This window comes from Astyanax mexicanus, chromosome 1 (genome assembly GCF_023375975.1).
Source record: "Astyanax mexicanus isolate ESR-SI-001 chromosome 1, AstMex3_surface, whole genome shotgun sequence".
NCBI classification, from domain to species: Eukaryota; Metazoa; Chordata; class Actinopteri; order Characiformes; family Acestrorhamphidae; genus Astyanax; species Astyanax mexicanus.
Genome location: NC_064408.1, coordinates 11,341,167 through 11,356,072, shown reverse-complemented (window position 1 = coordinate 11,356,072; position 14,906 = coordinate 11,341,167). Strand labels below are relative to the sequence as shown.

Below are 14,906 nucleotides of genomic sequence, written 5' to 3'. Positions count from 1 at the left end.
GAGAGGGGTCTCAAAAATGACTGCTGTCCATAAGGTTTCAGACTTAAAGAGATAAAGTAAAGCGAGAGAGAAAGTGGCACGGTATAGGTTTAGATTATATACTGTAGGGTTGGCTTTGTGCAGGCTGTTCGTCAGTCTTCACTGGGCTTATATCCTCGGCATGTAGTAGAGGTTGCTTCAGCTGGATTTAGTGGCGGAGTGGTCCAGTTTTAGCTGGGGATTATGGAAATCACGTCAACGTACGCGCTCTCACAAAGCTAAAGTAGAGCAAGGATACGATCCAGTTCCGTGGAAGTCAGGTTTTAAAGCATTACCAGTCGTTCTGTCATCCCACTTTTTCCTTCCCCCCCTTGTCTTCACTCTTTTTCCGAGTGAGTAGCGCACAAATGCAAAGCGTCACGCTCGTAACCCCCAGTCACACTTACCTCACTCACTCGTTTCTCTCACTCTGCAGGACTGGTGGAACATGGGCGTAACTGGCCGGCCATTGCTAAGATGGTAGGAACCAAGAGTGAGGCTCAGTGCAAGAACTTCTACTTCAACTACAAGAGACGCCACAACCTGGACAACCTGCTGCAGCAGCACAAGCAGGTGAGCAGCTTCAGACTTCCTGGTCAATGATCAATCCATATGGGCTTGGGTGATCCCCAGTTTATTCCCATTACATTCTAACTTTGAAATTCAGCTGTTCATGTTTTTAAATATAATGTTTGTGTTTCTAGGTGACCAGGCGGTTACGTGAACGGGACGCATCACAGAGCGACAGTGTAGCCACGGCTTCGGCTGACGATGATGAGGAGAACCCAGATGACAGCGAAGGTGAGCACAGAAATATTCACATGTAAAAATACTGTTGGACTATTGGCCTAAATTTGCAAAAAGGAGATTTATGCGATTTCTGCCAGTAGGTGTTTGAAGTGGCTGCGAAACATAAAGACTTGTACAATAGAGCAATTTGACCAGACTGCTGTGCTGGTCAAACTGTGCTGGTCAAAAGCTGTGTCTGTTAGCATTGTACCTCCTACCCTGCTGAGTCTGGCTGTTAGCATAGTGGTTAACCCGCTCCAACCCTGCTGAGTCTGGTTTTGCTGTGTCTATAAGCATGGAAGCTCCAACCCTGCAGAACCCAGCTGTTAGCATTGATTAACCCACTTCCACTTTCCTGAGTCTGGCTTTGCTGTGTCTGTAAGCATGATGGCTCCAACTGTGTTGAGCCTGGTTGTTAGCATAGTGGTTAACCTGCTCCAACACTGCTGAGTCTGGCTTTCCTGTGTCTGTTAGCACTGTGGCTCCAACCCTGCTGAGCCCAGCTGTTAACGTCACCGCTAACTCAGTCCAACACCTTCTCCCACACCTGGACTGGCTCAAACTAGAGTTTTCTTAATTTGAAGGGAACCCTGAATCCCTTGCAGATTTCTGGAGGACCAGAAATCAATATTTTGGACTGCCCCTGGATTCGAAAAACATTTTTAGGCTCAACCAAATGTTTTAAATGTGTGGAGCAAACGCTCCTGGGTTTAGAAAAAAATCAAGTTTTGGAAAAAACCTTAACTCTGTTACCGTGGCTTTTCCATTCGAAGAATCTTCATTTTTACCAGTGTAGAATCTTATAAAGGCAGTGCTGACCTGCTTCATGGCAAAATGTTTGATAAGAGCTGAAAGAGACCCCAGTCATAATCACAAAGCCAGGGAGGTCAAGGCCACTACTGCTACTGTCTGTACTTCTAATGAGCGCGAGAGAGGATCAAATGAGGAGGGAGGTCGAGAGCGAGCGAGCCAGTCAGCCAGCGCGAAAGCGAGAAAGAGAAAAAGGATCTGGACTAATTCTGAGTGCCAGGCTCTCTCTTATATAAGTGTTCTTTGGCTTTGAAGACTCAAGAAAGTGCGCTGTAAGGAACGCCGAGTGCCGCCACAACTCGTTTGATCTGGTATGATGCCCTCCCTTCATCCCTCTCAGCTCTCTTTCCTTTCTCCCCCTCCTACTGCTTCACATCTCTTTACCGGCTCACTGCTTCTGTCCAGTGTTTTTGTTTACTCGTTCAGCCCATCAGTTTGGACCTTTCTGAGGCTTGGGGTATACTTGCTGTTTGCTCACGTATTCATGTAGGAATCTTGATAAATCTTGAAAGTACCTGTTTACATCTCTGTGGTGTGCGTGTTACTAGAGGCTTGCACTTTCCACAGCAGAAATGGTGCATCAAACAAAAGCCACCAGCCTTTCTTCAAAACTTTTAGCTATTTAGGAGCTGCTGAGTGGCTGTACTGCCCCCTAGCGCTCTTGTTAGTACTGCAGCTCGTGTATGTGTCATGTCATTTTTTTTTTATATATACATATTTTTTTTTTCTCCCCAATTTACACAGCCAATTACCCATCCTACTCAATAGGACTCCCCCTCCCATCACTAGTACTGCCCCAACACACCAGGAGGATGAAGACTAGCACATGCCTGCTCCATTTCATGTGAAGTCAGCCACCGTCTCTTGTCAAACTGCTGCTGATTCATCATTATCGAGTAGCATCAAAAACACACTCTGAGAAAGCGCAGCGACTTCTTTCCGATACATCAGCTCACAGAAGCCTTGTGCTGATTGACATCACCCTTTTGAGTAATAAGGGGAGAGAGCGCCATCTACCCACCCAGAGAGAGCAAGGCCAGTTGTGCTCTCCTAGGGCTCCGGTAGCCGATGGCAAGCTACATGAACAGGATTTGAACTAGCGATCTCCTGATCATAGTGGCAGCAGCACTTAGCCCTCTGGACCACTTGGCGTCCGCGTCATGACTGTGTAGTGCTCTCTTCTTATTCTTCCTGTGTCTTCTTCTCTCTTTCTATCTATCTCTCCATCTCTCCCTGTCCTCGCTCGTCCCTGAATGCCCTGGCGGGTCCTGCTGTGGAGCGGTTTGACGTAAGCCAGAGCGAGGAAGGGCTGTTGTGTTTTGACTGTTCTAATGGACCTCTATGTGGAGGCAGTGGGTTTTTATGGAGAGAGGAAGTAGCTTGGGGCTTTTCCTGTGTTAAATCCAGCTTCTTTTTTTTTCTTTCCTCCTTTGTCTTGCTCTCACGCTCTCGCTTTGCTCTGTCTCTCTCTCTTGGGCGGTTGCTCTGTGTGTTCACCCTTAAAGTACAGCGAGTTAGCCATGGATCAAGCTTCCAGCTCACTCTGCTGCTGCCTGAGAGAGGAAATCAAGGCTGTTTGAGCAGGTTTAGTGTTTGATTTCTGACATTTTAAATGTACGTTTGAGTCTAGTAGGGATTTACACACCACTGTTTGGACATCACAGTTTGTTATCAATATAGGAGTAAAATGTAGGAAAGAAGGAAGTGAGGAAAAACCATTCAGTCTAGAGTAGTGGTGTGCCAGATTGTATCGTAGGCTACCAACATTTTTTTTATATGGTGAACCAAAAATATTGTGCCATATCACCCACCCCTAATTATCACATCAGGGGACTACTTTTTTCTGTTTTTAGCAAAAATTAATTTCCCACTATACATCTACTAGAGACCGATTATATCTGTCGAGTATCATTTATTTGACTTTAATCCTGGATATATGGAGACATTTGGAGTGCCTTATTAGTATCATGACATTTGGAACATTTAACTTCTGTTACAAATCTTGATAAAATTCTCATATTTTTTTAATATCTCAGTTAGGGGTTTTCCATATCATATCATATGCAATAATAAACTTTAATTTTCATTTTGTTGCAGTAGTGCATTCTTACATTTTTTTTTCTTTTTTAATTCTGTGTTTGTCATATCGCAAAGAGTATAATTATCGCCATGAAAACACCACAAAATATCATGATATTATTTTAGGGCCATATCGCCCACCCCTAGTCTACAGTGCAGGCTTTAATAGTTTGTCTATGTCGCTTTGTAGTTTAACTTAAAATTTCTGGCTAGGTGCACATCAGAATCAGTGCATAAGCATCAATTGACCTAAGGACTGAAATGTACTTTGTATAAGGATGGAAGCACAAATGCTTCAAGCTAAATAGACAATGTATCTGGATTCTGGATAATGCATCACTTTTCATAATTTCAAATGCATTATTCTGTATGTCTTGTATGGTAAGGAATAGGAACAAGAACATACACTAATATTTTCATAATTGATGTTTGCCTGCACAGGCTTTTGTTGGCTTTAGCTTTAGAACTGGGGATCCAGTGCTTTCCTCTGAATATGATGTTTCTGCATTGGTGGCAGTTCAAAATGAGCCAAATGACAAATGATTTCACATGCATTAGATGAGGCTCTTGTCCTGTGTCTCCTAGTGTTTAAAGCCTTGAATTTGTTAGGGCGAGTCCTAGCGATTGGGTGGGATAACTGGCTCAGCTAAAATGCGAGCTCACGTGCGAGCACACAGTCCATAAAACCTCACAGACATGACTCAAATCTGATGCACTGTGAGAATAATCACATCACACCTTCACATATAAATCTAATCCAATTCCAGTAATAGTACTATAGGTACTGGAGAGCATTGGGTGCCTGATTCTGTTAACAAGATGATGATCTGATGATCTCTCTGTATCTCTCTCTCTCTTTTGAACCAGGTGCAGACAACAGCTCAGACACGGAGAGCGCTCCATCTCCCTCTCAGGCCGACCCTTCCAAACCCTCTGACCCGCTGCCCAACTCCGGTTCTGGGGACGGCGCCTCCGAGCAGGACCCTGCCGCCTCCAAAAGCAACAGTGCGGAAACCAAAGCCCAGGAGCCTCCTTACGGTGATCTTCAGGTCAAGCTGGAGAAGAGTCCAGAAGGAGGAGCGGCAAGCGATGGCACTAACCAGGAAGAGCGGGCGCGGCCTGCCTTCGAGGGTCAGGTTCACCCCAAAAGCGAGCCACAGGACGCTGAAATGGCCGGTGGAATGGCGGTGGCAGCGGCAGCTGGGGAGAGAGGAGAGATTGAGGTGAAGATGGAGCCGGAAACCAGGGAGAAAGCAGAGAAACAAGGAGAACAGGCTCACTCTGATAACGACTCGAGTGCCACGTGCAGCGCTGACGAGGACGTGGAGGCCGAGCCAGACCGACAGAGGTGAGGGAGTGCATTTGTTCCTATTTGAAGCAGAACTGATGATGTTGGACTGCACAAACTGGCAGTTTGGGAGCATTGTGTGCTGCCTGTCTAACAATAGAGTTGCCGTAAGTGGTTGTGACCTATCCTACGTCACGTTTAAATCACGTTTGTCTGTTCCCCATTGTACCATTTGTACAATTATAGGTACAATAAATAAATAAGATTGTTGGAAATGCTGCTGACCAGTTTCCGAATAAGCCTCGTATGCACTTTGATGTCTTTTGGAAGTTTTGTAAAGGCAAAAGCTTGCCTTTATTAGACAGTGACATCAGGAATAATATAATGATTCGAAATAAGGCTGCACCTGACAGTTATTTTCTAAATTGATTTACAGATTATTTTCTCGAATAGTTAAATAATCTACTTGATTAATCTTTGCAACACATTACTGCACTTTATGCAAATCAGCGTATTTCCCTAATCAAAGTTGTTGATAACATTGGCGAGTTGCATCAGGTCTAGTACCAAAGCAGGAGTAGCTGAGTCTTTGGTTGTCGTTACATTAAAGCTGACTTAAAGAGTTTACAGTTTTGTATTGGAAATGTTTGTATTGATATCAGAACCTGAACCCTCATAGACTTCGTAGTCTATAGATAAGACTATATGTAAGTTTGTCGATACAGATGTTTCATCCACAATCAAGGTTATGGACTGTTTATGGAGGTGTCTCCACTTGCATTTGGAATGTAACACTTGTGAGTTATTTATTATTACATGCCACAAGCATTAGCAAGGTCAGCTACTAGGCCTGTCACAATAAGATATTTTTGTGGGCGATATATATTATCTCAAGAATTTTTGCAATAAGAAGAATATAAAATTTCACAGACATAATATTAGAATGTCATAAAGCAGTATTATTCAATGTTTTATTTAAACATAGATTGAAAAAATATACTGCAGTCTGTGCACACTGTGCGTATGGAGTCACAGTTATTAAAGCACTGGTCTGGTATTGCATAACTGTCAAAATATGGTTCAGTGCTGTTACATATGTGAATAAACATACAAATAAACACAATAGACAATATATATATATATATATATATATCACCATTATCAAATATTATGCTCACGTTTATTTTTTGTACGAAAAGTCAATCATATAATTATCATGACAGGCCTAGGACATAATCAAGTATGTGTATCGTCAATACTGTATATGTACAGCACGTACAAAGAATTGAAATTATGTTACTCTTCTTCCCAAAAGTTACAGCATAGGTACTAAATGGAGCTCCATCACGATAGAAAACACAGTTGCACTTCTCCACAGCCCTGTGTTTGGTGTTTAATTTGGCCTTGATGGAATAGATTGGTTATAAATTGATTAGCTGCTATTACTGTATGTAATATTATGGTATTATTTGCAGGGGGAGTTTTATATCCCTCTAGTTTTAGCTAGGCACTGAGCATGTTGACTTTAGTTCATTAACCAGTACTTTCAGATTTAAAGCAAATGTGTCGTTAAAGCAAATATGTAGTAGGACTGGGTGCCTCCAGGACTGAACATTGAGAAACACTGGGCTAAAGAGTGATTGGTCCAGCATCCCATTCTTTTGGGGATACTTTTCTACAGCTTAGTGTCAAGTGCAGTGGATCAATACTGTCTGATCAAACTCACACTGTGTCTCTCTCTGTCTCTCTTTTCTCTCCCATAGGATCTTTTCTATGGATAAGCCATCAATGCTCGGAGGTCCCAGCTCAGTGGTTGTCTCCTCAGCCAAGCAGGCCCATCTCAGCGTACAGCAGCTCCATCAGCGGGCCGCCAACATCCCTCCCATGGTCAGTCCCCCTAGCTCCATCTCCTACTTATCTAGCAGATACCCCTCCTTATCCAGCCTCAGGCCCAGGGACTGGGAGAGGCTCGGAGCCGGAGCCAGGGCCCAGAGCCGGTCTCCCTCAGCTCAGCTGCCACGCTACGTGAGTCCAGGCCACGCTTAAGGCCACCTCTGCCAATAAAAAAAAAGCAAATGATAAACCTGGATCAAAAGCTGCTGAAATCAAAATCTGTGATCTGAAGTGATTTAAATCAGTCTGTCCATCTGAAATTCTGGCTAATTGCTGAATTCTTCAGAGCTTGCATTCAATTGATTGAACACTGTCTTGGTTGCAAAGCACCACTCTCATTAAAGCATTAATGTTTTCTGACAGGCCCTTATAGAATTTATCGGATTATCGGATATTATTTGCATGTCTATGCTGGAAAATCTGACATTGGTATGCATTTTAAAGCAGCTGCAGATTGTTCTGCTGTATTTTTCTCCACAGCTCAGCTAACAGCTAACTTAAAGGCTTAAAATACAAGTGCTCGTTTTCACATACAGTTCTGGAAAAGAAATAAGGGAGAACTTAAAAATGATGAGTTTCTTTGATTTTACCAAATTGAAAACCTCTGGAATATAATCAAGAGGAAGATCGATGATCACAAGCCATCAAACCAAACTGAACTTCTTGATTTTTTGCACCAGGAGTAAAGGCATGAAGTTATCCGAAAGCAGTGTGTAAGACTGGTGGAGGAGAACATGCCAAGCTGCATGAAAACTGTGATAAAAAACAGGGTTATTTCACCAAATATTGATTTCTGAACTCTTAAAACTTTATGAATACGAACATGTTTTCTTTGCATTATTTGAGGTCTGAAAGCTATGAATTTTTTTTTGTTATTTCAGCCATTTCTCATTTTCTGCAAAAAAAAAAATGCTCTAAATGACAATATTTTTATTTGGAATTTGTAGTTTAGAGAATAAAACAACAATGTTGATTTTACTCAAACATAAACCTATATATAGCAAAATCAGAGAAACTGATTCAGTAACTGAAGTGATCTCTTATTTTGTACAGAGCTGTATGTGGTTATTCTGAGTGTTTGTTTTTTAACGTCTCTCAGAGCCTTGGTTTTAAAACTGTAGACGATCATACATGATCAAATACTTCCACGTGTGAAAACAACATCAAAAACATGACCAAAAAGTATATGTGTGAGACTTTCAAGCCTGCTTCATGTGGTGCTTTGCCTCTAAGAAGTGTGAGAATTCTGTTCAGCAGTGCTCTGTGGCTGCAGCTTCATCCAGAACTTCAGCGTCCGTGTCAGAGGTGCTTATGTGGTGTGGTTACGGCAAGCGGAGGCCTCTGTGATTTAGCTCTGTGCAAAGTGGGCCCTGATTGGCTGTTTGTGTGGTACAGTTGTGGCACTCATTTCCTCTCAAATGTTCTTCACATGTTTTTTTAATGTTTGATTATGATTATACGTGAGTACAGTATATAATTAAGATTGAGGGTCAGCTTGGGGCACAATCTTGTGTTTTTCGGTATCTTGCTAATAATGCTGATGATTGACAATGCTTATATACGTTTCTTAGTGCACAGTATTAAATTGTTTCTGTTTCTATTGTGGTTATGTTCACACAGCAGGTAAAAGTGGCCAAAATGTGATTTTCTCATGAAACCAGATTTTAAAATAGTATTTAATGTGACCTATAACAGATCCACATTAAAGTTCTTTCACTTCTTTAGTTTGTGTTTCTTTAAAAAAAATAACTTTTTAATTTCATTTTCCTTTACTTTGGCACTTCCTATGACATTTCTTCTGGCTGCGATCTGCCATTTCATTAGAGAAACAGATCAGTCTTCACCCTAAAACCTGTTATGAGGACATTTTATCTTTTATGTGGCTGTAATCCCACCACTGAAGACTTTCCTCACTGCTGTGGTCCCTTTTCTCATCACCTCACACATTTTCATCTCCTTCATCCAAGACTTAGAATAAAAAATGTCATTCATGTTCTAAAGCACTGCTACTATGTTTGGAAGATTGCAGGTTCGAATCCTGATCATGCAGCTTGCCATCAGCTGCCGGAGCCCTGAAAGAGCACAATTAGCCTTGCTCTCTCTGGGTGTGTAGATGGTGCTTTCTCCCCACATCACTCCAAAGAGTGATGTCGATCAGTACAAGGCTGCTTCTGTGAGCTGATGTATGAGAACCGAGTCACTGCGCTTTCCTCCTAGCACACGGTGATGCTACTCGGAAATGCTGCATCATGTGTCGATGGAGGAATGTCCTTTTCTTCACTCTCCTTGTGTTGTGGCATCACCAGTGATGGGAGGGATATACAGCTAAGTAGCTGCTGAATGGGTGGAACCATTGGCCTAGCTAAAATTGGTAAAAAAAAAAAAAAAAAAAATTAATAAAAAAAATAATTTAGATAAATACTAAATAAAAAAAAAAATCTGTTTTGCCATTTACAGTGATACACAGATAACACATCTGTGTCACATATGCTGTGTGAACGTATCCTCAGTTGTTCTGAGATCTCAGAGCTCTTAAACCTTCTTTGCTTTTTATTCTTGTATTCTATCACTGCTTTTGAGGTCTTCTTAGGTTGTAATTGTATTATTCTCCCTTTGCAGGTGTCTGGTCCTTTCGGGCCAGCCGGGGTCCCTGTGGGAGCTCCTCTAAGTGGCTTTGCCATGTTCCAGCACCAGATCAAAGCTGTGCATGAGTCTGCCCACCTGGAGGACAACCAGCGGCAGGAGGCTGGTGATGCAGACCGCCGTCCTCGCTTCAGCACCCGTAGCCCCGTACTGGATCGGGATGGTAAGTGTTTGTTGTTAATGAATCCAAGTCATCCGTTATGAGCACCTGATCCTAAATCCTCACTGCAATGTTTGAACATCTAGTGTTTTCAAACCATATAAGAAGAGAAGACACTGTTGTTTAAGCACAGGGAAGGACAGACTGTCTGTTAGGGCAGGCAGTTTTCACACCTGTAGTTGGTTTTTATGGTACGGATCAGTTGATGAGTTTATTTGGAGCGTTTCTCCCACTGTTTGATTTGGTTTCACACAGGCACAAACCTAAACGCCAATAAACCACGTGAACACATTGTTTCATCTGATTGGTCAGAGCAGTCTGGCGCGAGAGCAAGAAAGTAAATATAGTGAGAAGATTCTGCAAGGCTTCAAAAGGATTTTTAGACATAAGTTGTATTTGCATATTTGCTAAATAATTTCAAACCAAAATTACTTTATTCATTGTACTAGAGCACCACATTTTTTATGATAAAGTGCCTAAAGGTTTTTCTGCAAACGGGTTTCATGTCTGAATACTTGGTTGTAAAAAAGCTTAGTTTTTTATGTATTAAATGTGAAGCAGGTAATTTCAGTAAAGTCTGCTGTTGTTTTTCTTTTTTTTTAACTTGGGGTCAAAGCAGTATGGGGTGAATTTGATTAAATAGTAAGAAAAAATGGAAAGTAAAGAAAGGCAAGTGGGTCAAGAATGAGTCAGTTATGGTTTTAAAAGTTTTGTATGTTTTGCAAGTTTTGAACGGACATATTTGGGATAAATTCAGCACTGATTAGGAGCTAATCATCTGTCAACACCTTAAATTGTGATCAAATGGGTCCAAGCACCAAATAGGGAGAGTAATGGGAATATGTTTTAATAGTGTAATAGAGAAACAGATTAGGAGGATAAGGTGGAAGATGGATTGGTAATGAATAGCAAAGGGCTGAGTTGGTGTCTAAAGCTGGTACTCTGCATTCTTTTACCGATTAGATGTTTTCTCTGCATCATGTCTGTCTGTCTTCTGTTTTGACGGTGAGAGAAGGAAAGTTTGTTTTTCTAATCTGTTTAAAAAAATGTAAAAAAAAAAAAAAAAGTAATAGAAGAGTTATGAAGCCATTTTTTCCCAGACATTCTACGCAACACACACCCACAGATCTGGAACATGTTGCATTTGTTGTCCGTAGTACCTTTCCTTTGGGACTGTATTCAGCCCTCTACACACTCACACGTTGCCGTAGAATGCTTAGAGTGTGTGTTGTCGCTCTTCTTTCCCAGACTCCTTTGGGGGAGAGGAGTGCATGTCTCTCTCTGTCTCTCTATCTGGCTCAACAGTCTAATAGAGTAAGGACTTTCTAAGTCTTTCTAGGTCTTTAAGTTCAGAACACGAGGGCCCTGAGCAAAAATAAGACAGACAGTGAAACGCAGCCGTTTTAAAGAGGCAGACAGGGGCGGTCAAGCAAAGGGAACATTGGGGCAGGCTCTCATAGTGATGACCATTAGCCAAAGTGCTTGATTATTCACGCAAAGCCTTTCTCACCCTGTATTCGAGTCGCTGAGTGCTAAAGCTTGTGCTGGCTTTGAACTGTTTCGGTTTAGCGGTGAGGCTGCTGATGGTAAATATATATAGATATTACATGTATAATATGTACACATGTTTGTGTGCTTGATTTTGTGATTTGTCTTTTGTCTTATTTGGCTTCTGTTCCATTCCCTCAGGTAAACCGTTTGCCTACATACCTTACGACATGAAGCCGGTGGAGCAGGAGCCTCATGGTGCAGCAGGCAGGCCAGGATCACCCTACAGGCTGTCTCCAAGAGAGCCCAGCAAAGCCTCACCCCAACCAGATCCCAACAACCCCTCACGCTACAGCATCCCACCAGGTAACAACAGCTCCCCTCACCTTCACTACCCATCTCACCAGTTATCATATAGCAGGGGTCATCAGTTTGTGTTTCAGTGTTTGATTCATCTGTCATCTGTTTTAATTGTGTCTGTTTTCACAAACCTGATTGAAGACTCCTCGTCATACTACAGGTGCATTTAGACTTAATAATAAAACACAGTGGATCAACACCAGCAGATTACACGACTCTCAAAACCATCACTGATCATCAGTAAATTTTACATTTCATTTGTAAATCAAGGGATCAGAGTCTGGAGGAAGAGTGGAGAGACACACAGTCCAAACTGCTTGAGGTTTGAGTGTGAAGTTTCCACCAATCAGTGATGGTTTGCAGAGAAATGTCATCTGCTGGTGTTGATCCACTGTGTTTTATCATTAAGTCTAAAGTCAGTGCAGTTTTGTTTTCCCACTAAATCTTACAGCTCTTCATACTTCCTTCTGCTGACACTAAAAGTGCCAATTGTTCTTATGTTATAATATTCTGATTTTCTGAGACACTGATTTTTGGGGTTTCATTGGCTGTAAGCCATAATCATCAACCATAAAAGAAATAAACGCTTAAAATAGATCACTCTGTGTTTAATACATCTATATAATATATGAGTTTCACATTTTGAACTGAATTACTGAAATAAAGTAAACTAAAATAAACTAAAATAAACTTTTCAATGATATTCTAATTTTTTTAGATGCATTTGTAGGTTACTTGATGGTTCCCAATTGTATATATGTCTTAGTGTATTACAATTAGCTTATAGCTTGAATAAATAACAGGAATAGTATGGAAATTGTGGACTGATCTGTAATCAAATATTTTCTATAAATATTTCTTACAAAGTTACACAGTTAAATGAATCTACTACAGCAGTCAGATGTTACCTTAATGTACTGCTCTGTTAGATTGTATATATCAGGGATGCACTGAAATAATTTTTTGTTCCAATCAAAACAAAAATAAATGCTAAATACCGAACACAAGGTTTCATTTAATTTCTTTACCTTTAAAAAAAAACAACAAGGTTAAAGCAATGCTAAGAAATTAACCCTTTTGTCATTTAGTTTATGTAAAAAGAGAATAAAAATTAACTTAAACCTGACATTTTTCAGCTCCCCATTGGCTCATTCCTTCATAGGGGCCCAGAGGAGGAGTGTGGGCATGCCACCTCTTTAAAAAAAAATCCTAACATTAGAGGAAACGCTGTATTTCACTGTATTTTACGTTATTTGTATGTTTTATGTAATTTGTAGTATTTATATAAATATTAATTTTGTGAACTTGATGGGGAGGGAATTGTCAGGTGTAGTTTTACAAGCCTTTTACAACCCTGTTGTTTTTAGTAGTGTTTCGAAGCTTTCTGCATGTTATGCTTTTACTAGTTAGGGGGAGGTGTATGTCAGTACTGTTGTGTTATAGTTTGGAGGTTTTAGCATTAGCTCTGTTGTATTGTAAGATACCTTTCCAGTACAATACAGTAGAGTTAAATGATAAATATTAGTTTGCATGCTTATATTTAGAAGCAGGTTCAAAGGCTGTTTTTCAATGATGTGTCAGTGGGCGTAGATGCTGTTTAATAATCGGTCAATAACTACAGCAGTCTGTTTAATGTTTAGAGATGTGTGTCCGGTCTCTTAACGTTAATACTGATCTCTGATTAATCTGAACTGTATGGTCTGGGGCGGACTTGGGTAATGTTTTACCACAGTGTACGGTAGTAGTACAAGGGATGTGGATTAAATGAAAGTTAATAATTGAGCAGCTGAGGTCCGCTCATCATGGACTAATGACTGCATGATTTTCCTATCTGTAACTGTCTCAGCAACCATCTTGGAAAACACTCCCACACACACACACACACACACACACACACACACACACACACACAGACAGAGAACTGGGAACTCTCTGCTGTCCAACCATTTGCATGTTTCACTGTTGCTATTTCCAGTGCCAGGTGACTGAGCCTGTTCTCCAGAAGGAAAGCCTTGAGCCGTCATGGGTTTCCACATGAAAACATGAAACCCATGACCTGTTTCCCTTATCAGCCTTCTGTAGGACCTGGAAACTCCCCTCACAAAACTAAATTCAGCTGGAAAGAAAGTAGATAAGCCTGCAAATGGAAAAGTCTGGTCCTGTTTCATTGATCCAAACAAGCCAATATGATCAGGCACGATTGAACAGTTGAACTTTAAAGAAGAAATCTGGTTTAAAATGGGCTTAAGTTGTAGTAAAATATGATAACGAGTATGAACGTTTGTACAATATCCCATTTTCATTCATCCCAAGCATTCTGAAATACAGCGCTTTTAACCAATGCTCCCAACAGGCTTACAATGCTAGTGTGTACACCATTTGTACACCATTAACAAGCTCAAAGTAGCTCCACACTTCATTGGTAGAATTCTGATTGTCCTGATATTTAAAATGAGGCACTGAGAGCTCTGAAAATGCCCATGTATTTTATTAACAATACTGTTTAAACTAGTGCTTCTCAAAAAAATAATAATAATTTTAGTAAGGTTCAAAGGTTCAAGGTTATTTTAGTTATTCAGTTTAAAATGGGAAAATCATATATTGTATAGATGTATTAAACACAGAGTGATCTATTTTAAACATTTATTTATTTTATTGTTGGTTGTGAATTACAGCAAATGAAAACCCAAAAATCAGTGTCTCAGAAAATTAGAATATTATATAAGACCGATTGGTACTTTTGGCTACAGTGTGTGCAGTTTGCCAAGTCCTGCTGGAAAATGAAATCCGCATCTCCATAAAAGTTGTCAGTAGCAGAGGGAAGCATGAAGTGCTGTAAGATTTTCCAGGAAAACACTGCACTGACTTTAGACTTGATATAACACTGCGGATTAACACCAGCTGATATTTAAAATGCACCTGTAAATACAGTACATTCAGGTAGTTCTTCGACCGCCACCATCTGAAAATTGAGTCATAATTGCTGTTGCTGGAAATATCCCTTTAATATTCATGCATTTCCACTGAATAAATTTTGCACCCGGAGATGAAACTACATGTGCACTTTTAAAGTTCTTAGTGAATTTTATTAATGAAGTGTGGCGCTACTTTGAGTTTGTTAATTGTGTAAAAATAGCCATTTCTTTGCATGGGCAATGCTATGCCCCTATCACTAGCATTGTAAGCCTGTTGGGAGCATCGGCTAAAAGTGTTGTATATCAGAATGCTCAGGGTAAATTGAGGTGGGCTATTTAACAAAAGTTTGTACTCGTTATAATGTTTCACTAAACCCCAAGTCTATTTCACACCGGAGTTCTCCTTTAAAAGACAGTTCAAGGCCACTGATGAGGCTAGTGTTTGTTAGCAACATCAGCCTGG

General features: G+C 40.7%; 1 protein-coding gene across 8 annotated transcripts in view; it reads left to right on the top strand.

The window, feature by feature from the left end:
* ncor1 (nuclear receptor corepressor 1) overlaps window positions 1-14,906 on the top strand; it is a 139,427-nt gene that overhangs the window by 91,695 nt on the left and 32,826 nt on the right. For 6 of the 8 annotated variants that reach the window (XM_022665743.2, XM_022665744.2, XM_022665739.2 and 3 more), the window contains 6 exons: window positions 455-591; window positions 723-819; window positions 4,564-5,044; window positions 6,748-7,009; window positions 9,497-9,683; window positions 11,370-11,534. In XM_022665743.2, the coding sequence (XP_022521464.2) occupies window positions 455-591; window positions 723-819; window positions 4,564-5,044; window positions 6,748-7,009; window positions 9,497-9,683; window positions 11,370-11,534 (1,329 nt within the window). The remainder of the gene's footprint in view (window positions 1-454; window positions 592-722; window positions 820-4,563; window positions 5,045-6,747; window positions 7,010-9,496; window positions 9,684-11,369; window positions 11,535-14,906) is intronic. The other 2 variants (XM_022665745.2, XM_022665742.2) reach the window with 1 other exon arrangement.